Raw genomic sequence first — 18708 nt, 5'->3', positions numbered from 1 at the left:
CACCACCATAGCAGCAATGGCAGCAGATGGAGATGTGCTGTGTGACACAACAGGACCTGCCACATCTGGGTCCCAGTGGGATCCCAGCACCTGAGGCAATTGCCTCAGTTGGTCTATTTGTAAGGTCTATTTGTGTCAGTTGCATGCCTTCTACTCTCTCTCTTTACAGATTGCCCCAGACTGAAACATGGGTACCTGGTGGCAAGTCCTTTCTGAAGAAACATGTGTCACACGGTTCTAAATCAACTTGTGGTCTTTGTGTTCGTTAGCGCTCTCAGATACTTCCTTAGTTTCTCCGTAACAGCTGTGTTCCATAAGGTATCCCACCACGAGCGTTTATTGAGCAGAGAGGTGATACAAAGATGCTCCAAGCAACCATTATCCCACAGCTTCCAGTGCATTTTTCCATTACAGAAGTCTCATTACCTCACAGGTATGTTGTGAGGTGAAATAAATAAAAAACGGGGAGAACTATGTACACCACCTTGAGCTCCTTGGAGGAAAAGATGGGATAGAAATCTAATTAATAAGTAAACAAACCCCCATTTTACATGATTGAATCCCACCCGAAAATAGTGTCAGTCTGGAAGCACCCATTGTCTAACCTCCTCACGAACTTGGCGTAAACAGATTAGGGTGTTTGCTCAGTAAACTGGTTATCTGGAAGTGAGCTTTAGCTGCGCAACCTAAAATTGTCAGCAGATGCTTGAATCCCACCAGCAAGAGACAGTCTGCAAGCGGCCCTGCTTTCTTTGAAGGTTGGGGGTGGGGGGGCGTTATGAACGTTGCCCACTTGTATCACTTCCAAACTGATGCTATCGTCAGCTGGTTGTCAGTCACATTCCAACAGTTACAGATAGGTAGCCGTGTTGGTCTGCCATAGTCAAAACAAAAAAATTTCCTTCCAGTAGCACCTTAAAGACCAACTAAGTTAGTTCTTGGTATGAGCTTCCGTGTGCATGCACTGAGTGTGCATGCACACGGAAGCTCATACCAAGAACTTAGTTGGTCTTTAAGGTGCTACTGGAAGGAATTTTTTTTGTTTTGACATTCCAACAGATTCAGGATGCGCAATTACAGCTGATTTAGTAAACTTGCGCAACAAACCCACTTTCCCCAATCGATCGGACTTTTTGGGGAGGGAGGTATTGGTCCGTAGGGTTTTTGTTCTTTTTTAGCATGTATTTTGTGCTTCCATATTGTATTTTTATGTTGTGAAGAGCCCTAAAATCTGCGGTTGAGAAGCGCCCTTATTGCGCATATGCGGCCATCAACCCCACCAGAATATGTCCAGAGAGCCGCGCTAAAGCGCGACAAAGTCTTCAGGCGCCCGCATATCGCGACAGACCGGCCCTAACAGACCCCAGCGGGTCGCTGCGCTTCCAAGGCTGCTTTCCAATCGGCCGGCCCAGCCCCGCCCCGCGCAGCAGCAGCAGCAGCACAACCGCCGCCAAATTTTCCACCCCTTTCCCGGGGCATGTACTGTATGTTAGGAGAAAAACAACCTCGGCGGGAACTACGCCTCCCATGATCCCAAAGCGGGCAGTTGTTCTCCTTCCGATTGGTGCAAAAGAGGTCGGCAGTTTGAAGCCCCAGTCTAGGGAAAGCCCCGCCTGCATCCCAACGATTGGCTTTTCGGGGCGGGCGTCGACGCCTCTTTTCCCTCCCCTTCAGTAAAGCAGCTGTTCGGGGGCGGGGCTTCCCTCCCTCCCCCAGTGCTCTTGAGAGCGATTACTTGGAGGAGAGTTTTCAGTCGGGCGCTTCGCGAGCCTCCTGAGCGTTCTGGAACCCCGGTGCACCGGGACGTTCTAGAACTCCGCCAGTTTCGGACATTCTGTCGCAGAAGCCTCGCGGAGAAGGAGGGGCGCTCAGCCTCCCTGTGACACTTGACGCGCCCGGGAGGGGGGGGGGGGTCCGCCTGCCCGCTCTTGCCTCTTTGCACTTTATTCCTCCCTCTCTCTTAAGAATTTGCACCACCTCCCTCCCCCTCTCTCCAGAATTGCTTTTTCAAACTCTTCCCAACTTTGGAGGAAAGGCTAGCGGACAGCGATCGCGCTTTATTCTGGTGTGCGTGCCCCGCGCGGCTCCCCAGCGCTACACGGCACCATGATGGTCGCAGACTCCGAGAGTTGCGACGCCCCCGGAGTCCAGGGCTATTTACCCTGCAAGAGCCTCGGAACTTTGAGGAGTAAAGAGGTAAGGCAAACGAGGGAGACGCGTGCCCCCCCTCTCTCTCCCTCTTGGGGTATTTTGTGGGGAGGGTTACCATTTGCCTTTCAACTGTAACCCTGGCTAACTTTATGCGGCGTCGGTGTTTGTTTATTTCCCCTCCCCGCGCACCGGTTCTTTGCCATTTTAGGGGGATTGGGAGGGGGGAGCGAGGAGGAGGGGGGGCGCTCCAGTTGCTGCTGCAGAGTTGCGTAAAAGGTGGTTGTTATGATGATCCTCCGAACAGGATACGTTAGAACCTAGTTGCATCAGCCGTAGAGAGACAAACAAGCACACGGAGGCTTGGGGTCTTGAAAAACACACTCTCTCAAATCTGGGGTGAGAGCGTGGCTGCTGTACTGTACCGGAGGCCACTTAAGTGAGATTAATGATCAAACGGGCTGGGAGAGTGAGCCGTCGGCGCAAGCGGGGATGTGCCTTCCCTCCTTCTGAAAACTGCAAAATGGTAAGCGGTTGCGAACCTTTTACTTTGGTGTGTTGGTCCGTTAGGATGGCCTCTTCGCCCCCCAATCATTCGGCCCCCTAAATGGTTAAATAGACCTTACCCCGCAGTCCTGGCTACCCTCAGAAATAAGTCCTATTGAATTCACCGGGCCTGACTCCCAGGTAACTTACCGGTGTGCACTAGAGCGCCCACTCTTCTCCTAACTGTGGGACTTTTGGAGCAAATTAATGACGCTGTTTTTATTTAAGTTCCATGTGTAAACAGGGGTTAGGATTGCCGCAGCCTTGCTCTGGGTTATCGGCTTGTGTGGGTCAAGGGCTCCCTCTTGCATGATGTTCATTAGAGGGAGGCAATAAGTTCCCGTTTTGACTTGTTTCTTCTAGTGGTCAAGCACACATGTACGGGCATGCCCCACACTGTGTGCCCCACACTGCCGAGGGCGGAAGGGGGCCAGCTTAACTGCAGGATTTCTGCATAGATAACTTCTATCTCCAGGATTAGCTAAGCAAACACTGATAACTTTTTCAAGAAGAAAGGTTGTATCCTTGCCCCTTTGGCAACCCATAGATTGACCCACTCCAGAAAATGTGACTTATTGCACTTTAGCCTCCACCCCCCAAGAAAAATTTGGGTCCCCTGGACACCCTCCAATTATACCCAGCTCAGCACTGCAATGGGGTGGAAAATCACACTGCATCCTTTCTTCAGATTGTTTTAGCTGCCAGAGAGTTTTTAAATTGCTTTAAGGTTTTTAAATTGCTATAAGGTTTTTAAATTATGGATTTCCTGGCCCCGCTGCTTTAATGTATAGTTATGGGTCAGTTTGGATCTCAAAATATTTGTCAGTGTGTATTGATACCACAGGGCAGTGGTGATGGTTTACAAAGGGTTAATCCGGTGTATAATTTTAATGGAGTGGTGAATACCTCCTGTTTGGCTTTGCTGCATTTCTCCCTCGCACCCCCACCCTTCCCATCAGGATTGTGAAGTTTCTTTGGACACCATAAAGCCCAAATTGACAGGCCATATTTTGAGTTTTGCAAGAGCTGAAGACAGAGCCAATATTGGCTTTGCCTGTTGGCCCACTGGGATGGAGCAAAGGGCTCTTTAAATCTCTTCCCTGCAGTGAAGAGCAACAGAGGCTTGGGCTGAAGCCCCTCCCTGGATCATGCAGCTCAAGACACAAGCCAAGGGTCTTCGCTTTCATGCACTCCTTGCATGGGCACTCATTGGCTGGAAGAGCAGCAGCTCCTCAGTTGCTTCTCCTCAGTCCTTTTTCGAGGGTGGACAACAGCCACTGTTAGATTCGGAGCAGGAAGTGTGAATAGCTTTAAAAATCCCTTGGTTTTAATTTGTTTGTTGATTTTATTTCTGTCTTACCAGTGTCTTTCCGTAGAGCAGGCATGGAGAACTACTGGCCCATGGACCAGAGGTGGCCCCTGCCCACCCCTTCTGGCCCACAGCACCCCTCCCTAGGCTCTGTATGGCATAGAACTTTTGAGGCTTACAACAAAGCAAACACTACTTTTCTACGCTAGTCAAAACAGCTAAAATTATAGAAAGTAAACAAAGAAACTGAAAACAGTCATTTTTTCCATCACTTGATCAGTCACTTACTTAAAAAAACAAACACTCAGACCAGGCTCTGAAATGCCTGTTGAAATGTTTACCAAAAGGTTCACTATGATTTAATAAGTAAGAATTAAACTGACTTGACACAAATGCCTCTGAGAAAGGAATTTCATGACACAGGTGTCACCACTGGGAAGGCCCTGTTTTCATCCCAGCTTGGAGAGATGCCTATTCTAATTTTGTCTATAGTGAAGTAAATACAGAAATAGGCTTCCCACCGAGCCTTTTGAATTGGTTGTGTGCCTGTGCTGTCTATGTAATGCATGTAATATTTAATAGATGGATTCGTGATTTTTAATTGTGATCTTATTTCCTGTATGTATGTTAAGTTGTGTCATGCCCCAAGATCACTTTGGATGAGTTGTGGAATATCTTCCTAGATACATGAAAATGTAAGGCTGTTGTCATGCTGCATTTCACATGGCCACCAATAGGTGGCCACACCAATTCCAGCATGATTTCAGAATGGAAGACAGGTGAATTAGAAAGCAATGTGAGTGGCAGGTGGCCCAGGCAAGTTGCTTAATGGAGGTTTTCTGAAGTGCCTCCTCTCTCCTTTACAAGAGGGTGGGGCAGCTGCTGTGAGTTGGGGCTTGGGGAGCAATGAGGGGAGGAGAGATTTGAGTGAGCTGTGAAGGGATAGGAAAGGGGATGGATGAAGGGAGGAGGGGTTGGCCAGTTACAGGGGAAAGGGGAGGCGACAAAGGGGTTGGCAAGCAGAATGAGTGAGGTTGACAGCCCCTAGTAAATCATATAAATAGAGTAGATGCTATGGAAGGTATAGTGGACCCAGATTTGCTAAGGTTTTAAATGTGGAACTACACTGTGAATTGGGAGCACCTGCAATTATTTATGCACTGCTTTAGTGATGGTCCTCTTTAATTTCCCTGTATACCTGGGCATGTATTGAACTGCACAAGGAAAGGGATTGTTGATGGTAGTTTAATATAGTACCATCAGGGTGCATGCCACTTTTACATCGTGAAAAGAGGCCAGGTCACTGCCCCAAGGAGTCCGTAATCAAAAATCTGACATAGATTGAACATTAGAGGAAGCCAAGGCAGGGATAAACAGGGAAACGATATGTGGTTGTTTCTGTTGCACGTGGGAAAGGTCTGTAGCTTAGTGACAGAATATCTGCTTTGCATGCAGAAGATTCTAGGTTCAATCCCCAGCAGCTCCAAGAAGTGCTGGGAGAGATTCCTGCCTGAAACTCTGGAGGGTTGCTGCCAGTTGGTGTAGGCAGTACTGAGCAAGATGGACTCAATATTCTGACTCGGCATAAGGCAGCTTGCTACTGTCCCAGCTTAGGTGTACTAGTGACAGACTGAGTTATAGTAGGGCATCGGAACTAGGACTTCAGGGAGGTGTTTGAAAGAAGAGTAGTGGCAGTGCAGAATTGTTCTATTCTATGCAGAAGGTGGCGGGTGGCGCTGTGGTGTAAACCACTGAGCCAAGGGCTTGCTGATCGGAAGGTTGGCAGTTCGAATCCCCACTCTGGGGGTGAGCTCCCGTTGTTCAGTCCCAGCTCCTGCCAACCTAGCAGTTTGAAAGCACTTAAAAATGCAAGTAGATAAATAGGTACCGCTCCAGCAGGAAGGTAAATGGCGTTTCCGTGTGCTGCTCTGGTTTCGCCAGAAGCGAGTTAGTCATGCTGGCCACATGACCCAGAAAAACTGTCTGTGGACAAACGTTGGCTCCCTCAGCCAGTAAAGCGAGATGAGCACACAACTCCAGAGTCGTCCGCAACTGGACCTAACAGTCAGGGGCCCCTTTACCTTATCTTTATGCAGAAGGGGCAGCATGGTAGCAAGGGTAGAGTATTGAGGAAGCCGGAGACCTTCACACAATGGAGGGCAGTGGATCTGAAGGAGTACAGATGAGATACCTTTTGTTAATTACAGGAGTCTTTTTGATTCCGTTTGTTATGGCTGCATCATTTTCCTGTCTGTTTAAGTGGACTTTTATTTTTCAGGTTTGAGAATTAGCAATGGTGGGCACTTACGGAACAATATCCCACTTTTTAGCATTATTTTTAAACTGATGTGCCAATGTGGAGAGCTGAGCATAAGATTGGAAAACTTTAGAAACTGAGAGAAACCAAAACAGACAGATGTAACTCATTGTAACTAAGGAAGGCAGTTGGCAAAAAAACTTATTTGAGGAGAAAACAGTTCTCTCTTGGAAAAGAGAGAAAGGGAGAAATCCAATCCTCCAGATACCTTCCCCAACATAAAGGCAAACTGTTCTTCAGCTTCTTGAATCAGGAATTGCAGTCCAGATGTGGTGGACTCACAGTTCCCATCAGCCCCAGTCGGAGAGGGCGGAGGTCAGGGTGATGGGAATTGTAGTCTTAAGCGCCTCAGCTTCCACACCTCTAGTTTCAAACTCTTTGCATGAACAGAATTGGGTGAGGTACTTCACACTCTTAATTTTAAAATTGTACTCTGACTGTAGTGGCAGTATTCCTCCTGCAAGGCTTTTGTGGGGGGGGGGGGGAATCTTAAAATGCTACCGACTTGTGGTTAAGGTCTCTCATTCACCATGGCCTGTAAGCAAAAAAACAAATTTTGGGCCTAGGTTTGGACAACACTTCGGTTTAGCTGCTACACTAACCATTCATTGTTTTATTCCTTTTTGTACATAGCTTTGAGGGTTATTTAACAATAAAGCAGTTTATAAATTTTTGAAATAAAACAAATAAATATACTAGAAAAACACCAGGGAGCAGCAAAACAACTGCCATCTTCTCCTTGGAAATTAGCATGCTCATGCTAAACAATGGTTTGGCTTAGCATTACACCCAAACATGGACATTAATAGACTTGCCCTCTATGAATTTGCCTAATCCTCTTTTAAAACCATTCAAGTTGGCAGTCATTGCTACATCCATAGTTTAACTATGCACTTGGGTTCATACTGTTTCCTCGTAGCTAAGTTCCACTATGTTTGGTGGTGGTTACACCCAGGAACCCATGCATAGAACTGCATTGGTAGTCGGAAAGATTATCTGCTTGAGGCTGTTCAATCTCAGCCGGTGATTTTGCAATCCAAGAGCTGCTGCTTCTAAGGATCGTGTTGCCTGTTACAGATTTATTGCAGCCTTGCAAACGAGTTCACAAAAGTTAATCGCTCATAAATGTTTATTAGCCTGTTTTTGGCCTGCAAATACCTGTGTTAGTCATTTATGAAATATCATTGACCTTAAAAAGAGGAGGGGGTGGGCAGAGGCGGAATCCTTTCCACTTGCAAAAGCTGATTGGTTTGGTTGCCTAAAAGTTATTCTGAGACTTCACGGCAGTTAATTCAATTTTCACAACTTTTCCCTAATTGTTCAGTTCAACTTTATATTTGAGCTTTGATGTGACGTAAAAGCCACTTCTGGAACTGTAGTGAAATATACTGTAGTGCAAATTTAGTGCTGACTTCCGTGTTGTTTGCTTCCGGAAAAAAAAATCTGTCTGCAAATAAAATGGAAATGAGTGCTATGTTTCACTACATTCCTCCATAGTTCTGGAAGTAACTTTTGCATCGTGTGAAAGCTCAGATGCAATGTAGAACTGAACAGTTGGGGAAATGTTGTGAAAATGGAATACATGGTGGTGTGGTTGCAGCTGTACATGCCACAGGGAGGTAATTGGGGAAGTATTTACAGACCTGTACATGCCACAGGGAGGTAATTGGGGAAGTATTTACAGACCTGATTTCAGGCACATTCAGATGTGGGGATTATTGCATTACTTTTCCTTACAATATTACCACTTCTATCCCAGATTCTAATGTACCTTTTACAATCTTTTACCTGTTGCATTATGGAACTGTGGCTTTTTGAACAATATACCATATTTTTCCGTAGTCAAAACAAAAAAATTCCTTCCAGTAGCACCTTAAAGACCAACTAAGTTTTTTGTTTTGACTATGGCAGACCAACACGGCTACCTATCTGTAACATATTTTTCCATGTATAAGACTAGGGTTTTTCCCTAAAAAATAATGTCAAAAATTAGGGGGTGTCTTATACACGGATACATCTCCCCCCATTTTCTTAAATCTGAGTTCCCCAAAATAGGGGGTGTCTTGTACATAGGGCAGTCTTCTAGAAGGAAAAATACGGTACTTCTATGCTGTGCTAAATTTTAAATGGCGGGAAAGAGCTGTATGGTTTTCTGGGTTAGTGGGGCTACAAACAGATTTTTTTCTGGAAGCAAATAGCGCTGAAATGAGTGCTACGTTTCCACTGGATTTCACAAGTGGCTTGTGTGAAATCTCACATAAGACATGGAAATTATCTGATAAAGAAACATAGAATTGTAGAGATGGAAGGGACACCAAGGGTAATCCGGTCCCATCCCCGGCAGTGCAGGAATCTCAACTAGAGCATCCATGACAGATGGCCATCCAACCTCTGCTTAAAAACCTCCATTGAAGGGGAATCCACCACCTCCCAGGGGAGTTTGTTCTTAACACCTCTTACTGTCAGAATGTTCTTGATGTTTAGTCAGAATCTCCTTTCTTGTAACTTGAATCCATTGGTATGGGTCCTATCCTCCAGAGCAGGAGGAAACAAGCTTGCTCCATGTGACAGCCCTTCAGATATTTGAAGATGGCTATCATATCTCCTCTCAGTCTCCTCTTAGCCAACTCCCTCAACTGTTCCTCATAAGGCTTGGTTTCCAGAAGAACGTTGGGAGAATGAAATAAAAACCTGTCTGAATGCAGCCTTTGAATTATACATAGCGATGGAGTAGAAATCTGATGGTTCAAATTTAGAGGTGAGCATACCTGATTCACACTTTCTGAAGCAACAATAGAAGAAGACAGCCATCCTTTGACATTTGCACGTCTCTGAATTTTGCAATGCAGTGTTTAGTAGCCAATTAATGTATCTAAAAATGTGTATGCTACAATAAATTTTATGTGGGTGTGTGTATGTGAGTGCAAAGAGTATACAAAAATGCATTGTATTTGCAGAAATTGCTATGCAAATGTGTATATTAGAAGTACACACTAAGATGCTGATGAATTTTCATGGGGGCCCTCTTTAAAACTAATAATCACATACTGATTTGGAAATGTGGAGAACAGAGTTTAATCATGGAAAATGAGTAACTGGGAGAAACCTAAATTGACGTAATTGTTCACCCCTACTTATACATTGCAAGGTAAACACATTTTCACTGCTTGTATACTAATGTGCTGCAGAGAAAGAGGGGACTTAAAATATGCACTTGAAAAAGTTCTTTAAGGCCCAGCGCATTTCAGGTTGGGAGACCTCTGAGCTGGTTTCTGCAAAGTAGGGATAAGGCAGTTTTGCGCTCTATCTATTAATGTAAAGAGAGAATTATCACATAGTCTGCAAGATTGCATTAAACCCAGCACTTGCAGAAACTGATTCAGTGGTCCCCCAAAGAACAGTCCCCTAATTCAAAACAGACAGGCTTCAACAAACTGCTTCAAATGCACCTTCGAGATTTCCTATTTTGCTTCATTCCTGTATTAGTATCATCCCTTTGTATGCTGCAAAAAGCCACAATTGGTCCCTAGTCTCCGTATCCTAACAGGTGAAGGGGATGTTCTATGTCTTCAACGTACAAATCCAGAACCTACATAAAAACTATCAAGGTCAAAGTAGCTCTTTTGGCCCATAGTGGCAATAACTTTATTAAGCCAACAAAAATGCCTATTTTCTGAGGGAGCATTCCTTCCAGTCTGTAAGAAAAGCTACCCAGTTTGGCTTCTTTTGAATTCCTTTTTAACCTAGCATACCAGTTATGATTACGATGCAGCTTAAATGTATATGTCTTGGCCCTTAGATCTAACACTGATATGGAGTTGGAGGCTGCAGGGGCACCAGATGGTCAAATTCAGGGCTCAGAACTGACTGCAGAAAATAGGGAGACGATTGTGCCTGAGGCTGTTGGACAGGAGCAGCCAGAGGAACTTCCCAGACCACCAGGGCCTATAGCAGTGATGGTGAACCTTTTAGAGACCGAGGGCCCAAACTGCAACCCCAAACCCACTTATTTATCGCAAAGTGCCAACATGGCAATTTAACCTGTATATCTCATTTTTTCTGTGTGTTTCACGTTTCTTCTTTATGACTTCTGTTGTAATAAATAATCCTTCATAAAAGTTATTGCATTATATTCTTCATTAAATTATCTTTTCCATTGATATAAAATTTTATGGTATAACTCAGTGCTTCTTTTTCTTAATAAATGTTTAGGGGTACTCTCATTTTGACTCAAGAAAAACACCACCAGGGGAAAATAAATACAGTTCAAATCAGGGAAAATAAATATAGTGAATTTCTTCTCCCATTAAATTCACAAAATGTTTAGGAGTATGCGTCCCCCTGCATCCCCACAGAAAAAAAAGCACTGGTATTACTCCAAAACAAGTGGTATTACGAGCCATCAAACCTCGGAAAAACGTTTTTTCCAGAAGGTTCCACGATTTTGGCCACTAGTGTACACTGAAGGGCTGTACTAAGATCCACCCTCTCCCAGTTTTTAATATGAGATAATAATGATTGTCTGCGTGCGCACATACAAATAAATAAATAAATAAACCCAGCCAGATGGGTAGGATATTATTATTATTATTATTATTGCTACTACTATTATTATTTGCTGTTTCTTCAGCTGGCATTTGATCGCAGCCTCCACGAAATGAATTTCCCTGTTGGCTTCTGCAGGATAGCCCAGCAAACATGTAAACCCAGCAGCCCCTTCTTAGGTTGCCATCTTTATATGCTAAATGACCTGGGACTTAAGACCTGCTGAACTCAAGGTGTCTTACTCCTGAGTAGGAAAAACAGACTGGCGGGAGGCCGTGGCGCATCAAAAGTCAATGCCTGCTCAGCCCCTCGATGCTTGCCACAGGCTTGGGATGGCGTACGCAAACCCTCCTCTCCTCCTCCTCCCCCACCCCCAGCATGGAAGCTATGTCCCTGCTGGGGCGATGGCGCGTGTGTCCACAGGGAGAGCTCTGAGTGCCCTCTCTGGCACGTGTGCCATAGGTTCTTTCTGGAGGTCCGTTCTTAACCTGAAACTGTTCTTAACCTGAGGTACCACTTTAGCTAATGGGGCCTTGTGCTGCTGCTGCGTGATTTCTGTTCTCATCCTGAAGCAAAGTTCTTAACCCGATATACTGTTTCTGGGTTAGCGGAGTCTGTAACCTGAAGCGTCTGTAACCCGAGGTACCACTGTATACAAACTGCCTGGTTTCTCTTAATTCCTGTTTGACAACTCCCAAGAAACCTTCATCTGGTCTGATGGGGCGTTTTGGAGAGCTCTGATGTGTACATGCCATTCTGTAACACGTTGATTAGCTTAATAAGGGTATTGCCCAAATGTGGATTTTGGAATAGAGCCTCTCTTCTGGAAAGTAAACTCACGACGCTGTTGTCATGTGTACAATCGTCTGAGGATTGAGCTCTGGGGGTGGGAAGTTGTGCTAGTTTCAGGCAGAACAGAGGGCTGGTCGACCTGATGTCTGTGACATCACAAAGTAGCTTTTTGCTGGAACAGCTTTTCAGTTTGGAAACAACAGATTGGGCAAAAATATCAGGGGTCATATGAGTATGTGCACATAAGAATAATAGTTTAGAAACCATGGGTAGGGAACCTATCCACCGCCCCCCAATGTTGGACTTTAGCTCCCATCAGGATTTTAAACCTTATGGGTTTAAGATTCTGGTTACTGAAATCAACATTGAGCATTTCCCACCTTGGACATGATAGTGGGGATCTGTGGTTTAAAGAGAGACTGGAGGGTCACAATGTGGAGGCTGGCACAGCAGGGAGGAATGTGAAGGCCCAATACTGGTTCTTTGCTTACCAAGCCATTGTTTACCAAGCCAAGAATGTTATGTCTGTAATGGCCCACAGATTACTCGCTTGCCAGGTTATATATCCTGTTTTTCTAGCCAAATGCAAAACTGGAAGCACCTAGCTGTGTCACCCTGTGTAATTCCCTTATCTGTCAACAAGGAGGGATTCATAGGCCAAGGCTAACTTGAACCCGTGACCAGAGTGCTTCTGGGCCCATTGTAAGTACTGGTGAAATTACTGACCAGCACCCAATAGCACCTGTTGCAATTTTTGTGCTATCTTCATGGGCAGCACCACATAAAGGCATAGGCGACAGCAGTCAAGTCCCTTATATGCCAGCAGAGGGTGCAGCTCTGAGCAAGAATGCCCCACTTCATGATGAATAGGCATAGAACAAATGGAACCTGGAACAAAACGTTGCAGTGTGAAGTGCTTCTGTTCATGGTGCCAGCCAACCAGCATTGCCTTCTTTCAAGACCTTCAATTTCTGGTTTTCTTTTTTCCCTTTCTCCAGAAGGCAGTCAGCATTCTTTAGCCATTGAACATCCTCAGCCCCTATTGAGCTTTTTGGGGAAGGATGCTCCCTTAGTTACTTAGGGTATTTTTTGTGCTTCTGTAAACCTTGGCAAGTCTCCTGAGCCTTCTGAAAGCTTCCTTTAGTGAGTGAGTGGTGCCGTTTTGGCTGCATAAGAGAAAGCAGCCGGCCTTGAACTTCGGAAACGGAACAATAGTGCAGGAGCTGAAATAATGTATTCAAGTGCACGGATTTCAATTCTTACATTTCAGTCAATAAAATAACTGGGCTACATATACCGTATTTAAAGAGGTAGAAAGCTCTTTTGGAAAAAAATACTCATCAAAGTGCAACTTACATGGTCCTTCGTTTGGGATGGTCTCATGCAGAAGTTCCTGGGTTCAGTTCCCAGCATCTCCAAATAAGGCTGGGAAAGACTCAGATCTGGAAACCTGAAGATCCACTGCCAGTGCCGATAGACAAGCCTTTGCCAACTTGGTGCCCTTCAGAATGTGTTGGCTACAACTTCCCATCAGCCACAGCTGGTGTAAACGATGTTGAGCTAGACTGACCCATGGAAAGATAGCTCTCTGGATCTGATTGAACTTCAGCTCTCATCATCCCTGACTCTTGATCCCTGCCAGCTAGGGTTGATGAACCCAGGCCCTCTGAGCCAGCCCTTCTCCATAGGCCCCACTGAATCTACCCCCTCACTGAAGCAGGTCTAGGGCTCCCTTGTCAGCAATCCTTCTTCCCTGGGAGCTCTGGGAATTATAGCTCTGTGGCAGGAATAAAGGTCTCCTCTAACAACTCTCAGCATCTTTAACAAACTGCCCTTAGGCCAAGATGGTGCCTAAGACTGCTATTCCAGCTTACCTTGGGACCAGTAAGAGACCTGCCATGGATCTATATTAGTAGCTGCTGGTCTGATGGGTAATTTTGCTCATGTTTATGTGGCTAAGGTTTAATTTATTTAGTGCTTGGTATCGGATTTTAAGATAAAGCCACCTTGTGGATTGTCAGGCGAGACGGGTGGTTAATAGAAAGGTGGCAAAAGAATAAAATAAAACTGGGGATGTTGGGTCAACCTAAAGAGCCGACTCAGCTGATTGGCTTTGGTTCTGTAGGCTCCAACAGACTGAGCAGCCTCTTTGGCCTCCTGAGTTTATGACGCTATAATAACCTTGTTTTGTTGCACGGCTTGTAATTTGCTTAACCTTTCCTGACTTGCTTATCAAGTATGCTCCTGCCAATTCCTGACTAAGCGTTGCGTCTCATCTCCTGCGGAGTCACCCTACCTAGTCAGCACGCTGGCTCTCGTTGGGTGACTTGGGTATCCGATACCGTCTCTTTCAGAGTGATAATGGAGCCACTTCCCAGGCTGAAATCCGCCAAGTTTAGGTGTCTGGTCGCCTGATGGCACCGTTGCCTGTGGGATCAGACAAATTGAGACAATCACCCTCTACTTCAGTCGAGATATTGTAGCCAGAGGAGGATGTTGCTATGGTTAATTAGTTTTAATAAGCCTTAGTTATTATGGAGGACATGTTTTAATAAACCTAACCGCCATTCCAAGATGCTTTATCATGCACTTTCTATGTTAGCATGTGCTGGGTATCTCAGCTGGGATTTGGTGTGCCTGAGAACAGCCTTGGACCAGTTGATGGTCAGGGCATTTGTGGAAAAGCATGGAAGTTTTGTCTGCCTTTATAGTAGTATCTCATGTGTACTTTGGTGATGGGGATCAGTTACAATCTTTGATTTGCTTTAAATTTTAGACGGGCGAGTCAGCATTGCCTTTTCTCCAGCTTCACCTGAAATGTTTGTTTCAGACTCGGAAATGCTTCCATCTATAAGAGACCTGTAATATCAGGTGCCTGGGTTCCCTCCCTCCTTTGCCTTATAGTTTATTAGAATACCACATAAAAGTTCACAACAGTTTGTATTAAAATTACAGTCCCTATACAAACACGCAGGAAAAAGTATATGAACTGGATCATTAAACTTGCTGCCAAATTATCAAATAAGAATCTTGGAGAATAGGAAGGGTCCTGCTGGATCCAAGGCCACCATCCTGTTCTCACCTTGTCCAACAAGGTGCCTGTGAGAAACCGCAAGCAGGACCTGACTGCAAGAGCCCTTTCCCCTCCTGTGTTCCCAGCAGCTGGTATTCAGATGCATTACTGCCTCTGATCATGGAGACAGAGCAATAGCCATCATAGCCAGTAGCCATGAACTTGTACTCCTATGAATTTGTCTAATCCCCTTTTAAAACCATCCAAGTTGGTCGCCATTATTACCTCTTGTGGGACCGAGTTCCACAATTTGTCTATGCAGTGCCTGAAGAAGTGCTTTATTTCAGCTGTCCTGAACCTTCCAACATCCAGCTTCATCTTGAATATACTGTTCTGTGGGGGTGAGTGGGGAGTCAAACATCTAGCAAAGGGCAAAGAGCAGGCTTTTCCGTTCCCTGTAGCTACAGTGGAGGAATCGGAGCACTGTAGCAGAACACATGTTCTGTGCGCAAAAGTTCCCTGGTTCGATTCCCAGCATTTCCAGGCAGGTTTGATAAAAGACCGTTGTCTGAAAACTTAAGAGAGTTGGTACCAACTGGTGTAGACCACAGATAGACAACCTGTGGCCTGCTATGTTTCTCCCAATGAACACATCTTTGCAAGCAATGTTGTTTAATATTTATTATTAATTTATTTATTAATCAAATTTATATACCACCCTTCACCCATAGATCTCAGGGTGGTTTGCAACCTAAAAATACAACATAAAAGATACAAAATACATAATAAAAATAAGAACCAAAAGAAACCAATAATCTCCCACGACATATTTAAAAGGTGATTGGATGTTAATCGGTCAAAGGCTTGATTGTCAAGGATCATTTTCACCTGATGCCTAATGGTATATAGTGAAAGCGCCCTGGGGGGAGAGTATTCACAAAAGGGGGGCCACTGCAGAAAAGGCCTGTTCTCATGTTGCCACCCTTCAGACTTGTCATGGAGGAGGCACACGGAGAAGGACCTCAGAGAATCATCTTAGGGTCAAGGTAGGTTCATGTGGAGACAAGTGCTTCTTGAGGTATTGTGGTCCTGAGCTGTTTACATTTACATTTTCAGGCAGATTTTCCAATAATATGCACATTTTTATTGTTGGAGAACTGCATTGCGAAATTTGGAGAAGTGTGGCTAGCTGCATTTTGGTTTGCTTATCATTTTGGGGAAGTCAAGATGAGGCAGCTTCTCGGTAAAATGTCAACTGAACATACTCTCGCCCCCATCATTCTATGAAACAAGGAAATTAGGAAGTGGAGGCATGGGGATGGGTAAAAAAAAGTGGTTGGTGGAGTTTTTAAATGGTTAACCAAAAATCATTTAATCAAGAAAGTAAGGGGAAGCCTTAAACTACTCCTTTAAAGACAAGAGATAAAAACAGTCTTTGCATTGAGGGAGAGATGGTTGGCAGAACAGACAAGGAAGTGGAGGCACTAAGAAGTGACTTGTTAAAATTGTATAAAGTGATTTACAGATTCTTTTCTTATTATTACCACCCTGCTAGGTAGATCATTGCTGTAATCATTTTCTGAACTGGGAGGCCCTCTTTGAGGCTGATTCTTCTCCTTTCACCTGCATTCATTCTAGATCATGGGCGTAGCCAGGATTTTTGTTGGAGGGACAGGCCTTTTGTTGGGGGCACAGAACCTCAGTTGATTTGGGGGGAGGGCAGCTGCCCCCAGCGCCCCTGACTATGCCCATGTTCTAGAGTTTGATAAAGTCAATGTTGCCAGGCTTGAGTGAACAGACTGTGTAGGATTTGTGCATGGGTTTTGTGTCTTAACAGAGAAGGTGGGGACATTTGGTTCAACTGCTGTGCCAGTGGGAGGCTTGGAGGATGAGATTAATCAGATCAAGAGGAGGTGGGTGGCAGAGGCAAGAATCCATAATCTGAGTATTCCCCTTTAGGGAGAACAATCCGTTTTGGCTGACTTGCCTGTTCCCCAAAGTAGTCCTCTGTTTCAGCTCCACACCCTCTTGGTGGAAACAAGTTGCATCATAGGGAATTGGTCTGTGACGTGATGCATCTGTGGGCAGACACAAGACTATTTAGGGATGCAATGTGTTAGAACAGGAAGCACAGAAGCCGCTGAGGATGGGAAGTGATCGGGCTTAAGTTCTGTTGTGAAGGCAGGCAAAAAGAAGCTACCCCTCTTTTTTAAGAGAGAGAGAGAGAGACCGAGACCAAAATCAAGGTAGGTCAGTCTGACTTTTTGGTTGTAAGGAAATGAGAGTAAATAAATGTTGCTTGGCTGCTTGACATCAGAGATCCATGTTGAAAGGGGAGAGACCTTTTTTTGTTTGGGTTGACAATTCACTTGCTTTGAGCTGGTCCACTGACTTACTGGGAACACTTGAGAGTAAATAGATTATATATAAGTTATCAACAGGAAATTCCCATCTGGAAGAATGGAGAGGCAGCAAAAGTTCAGCTCTTCAGTCTTTTCAGATCTGAGACTCTCCTATTAATCCTTACATGGGATACACTTATAACTTCTGGTTTTATGTATCTGCCAAACTTGGCACCACTGGTCTTCAAGTGACTGAGAGCATGTGGATTAGTCCCTTGAAGTAGGTACCTGGTAGCAATTTTCGAGCTTTTCAAATGCGAAAAATACGTCTGTTGGCTTGCTGCGGGGATGGGGGTGGATGAGGCATGGTTGGGCTTGCTTTCACAGGTTTGTTTTTTTCCATGCAAAGGGATTCAGTACAAACAGCTCCTCGCTGATTGATTTATGTTTCAAGGCATCTGTCCTATTGTTGAGAGAAAGTTAAATTTATCCAACCCAAGCTTTGAAGTGAGTGCTTACATTATAAACTTCACAATCCAGTTCAGTGCTTTAATGCATTCATTTCTTTTGTTTTGCATGGCTAAGACCTGTTTCCCTGTTTTTGCAATGGCCAAGGTTTGCTAGCAAATCATGCCACAGACTGACCTGCCAATCTTTGTTGGGTAATTGCCGTGTTTTTCTCTTCAGTGATGGGGAAGCTGTAGCCCTCCAGATGTTGAACCGCAACTCCCATAATTCCTGGCCATTGATCATGCTGGCTGAGACTGATGGGAGTTTTGGTTCAACTGCATCCCAAAGCCATAGGCACCCCATGCCGGCTCTGGCTAATAATATCCATGCTAGAAAACAATGGCTAATAATAGTCACCTGTGTGCCAAAGCAATGAAACTTTGCCATACTGGAAGAACATGCTGTTTAAGAGACACAGATTAATTTAACACAACTTGGCAAGATTTAATTTTTCCATTGACAAAATGATGGTGCACATATACAGGTGCCAGACCAATATGCCTGTTTCTGGAACTGTCAGGAACCAGTGGATGAACCAGCCATTCTCAGACCAACCATATGCTAACCTGTAACAAAACAAAAAAATTCCATGGTTTATTACCTAATCCAACTTGCCTCTTTGCACTCTCCAACAAATACCCTCCTGCTTGCTAGATTTTTTGCTATTATGTGCAGACAGCTGTAGTGATCCTATGTTATTTAAGTTCTCTGTTGTTTTGCCATGTTTTCACTTTTTTGAGCTATATATTAAAATAACACATATCCCTTCGCAAAATAAAAGTATTGAATTAGGATGGATGGAGAAAAGAGACCTGAAATCACACTTAAAACAATGGAAAGGAGGGCATTTTATTATTTGTGTTTTATTAGCTGTAGCTTTACACAAGTGCTTCAGAGTTACTTAGAAGTAATAGTAAAATACGCAACATATGAAAAACAAAATCATTAAAACGAAGCACAACATGAGGAAATAATATCATAAAAAACAAATTATCCCGCTAACATGGGTCTAACCATCACACACAGCCCCCCACAGTGTGGAGGGGATGCCCCAACTGCTGCAAGGAAAAACAATAACCCACCAATACCTGAGAAAAAGAGGAATGGCTTTGCCTGGCACTGACAATATGTCAGTTTTGGGAGCCAAGTCTTCCTTCCTGGTGAGGGCATTCCATATATGCGGGGT

The 18708-nt window shown here is 44.6% G+C and overlaps 1 protein-coding gene and 1 long non-coding RNA gene across 8 annotated transcripts in view; both read left to right on the top strand.

Moving 5' to 3' along the window:
* SESN2 (sestrin 2) overlaps positions 1–18708 on the top strand; it is a 57231-nt gene that overhangs the window by 17153 nt on the left and 21370 nt on the right. The window contains exon 1 of one of the 7 annotated variants that reach the window (XM_083750805.1): positions 1690–2196. The exons of 2 other annotated variants lie outside the window; for them this stretch is intronic. In XM_083750805.1, the coding sequence (XP_083606931.1) occupies positions 2107–2196 (90 nt within the window). In that variant the 5' untranslated portion in view covers positions 1690–2106. Of the gene's footprint in view, positions 1–1689; positions 2197–2453; positions 2675–16577; positions 16917–18708 lie in introns of those variants that run through there. 4 more of the 7 variants (XM_083750804.1, XM_083750806.1, XM_083750807.1 and 1 more) reach the window with 4 other exon arrangements.
* On the top strand, positions 4962–10442 carry LOC310850007. Its single transcript, XR_014567193.1, has 2 exons — positions 4962–6716; positions 10120–10442. It is a non-coding gene; the product is annotated as an uncharacterized lncRNA (long non-coding RNA).

Source organism: Podarcis gaigeae (assembly GCF_964106915.1).
Source record: "Podarcis gaigeae genome assembly, chromosome: 8".
Classification (NCBI taxonomy): Eukaryota; Metazoa; Chordata; class Lepidosauria; order Squamata; family Lacertidae; genus Podarcis; species Podarcis gaigeae.
Note: the sequence above shows the minus strand (reverse complement) of the source record. Positions and strands in the feature narration are given on the sequence as shown.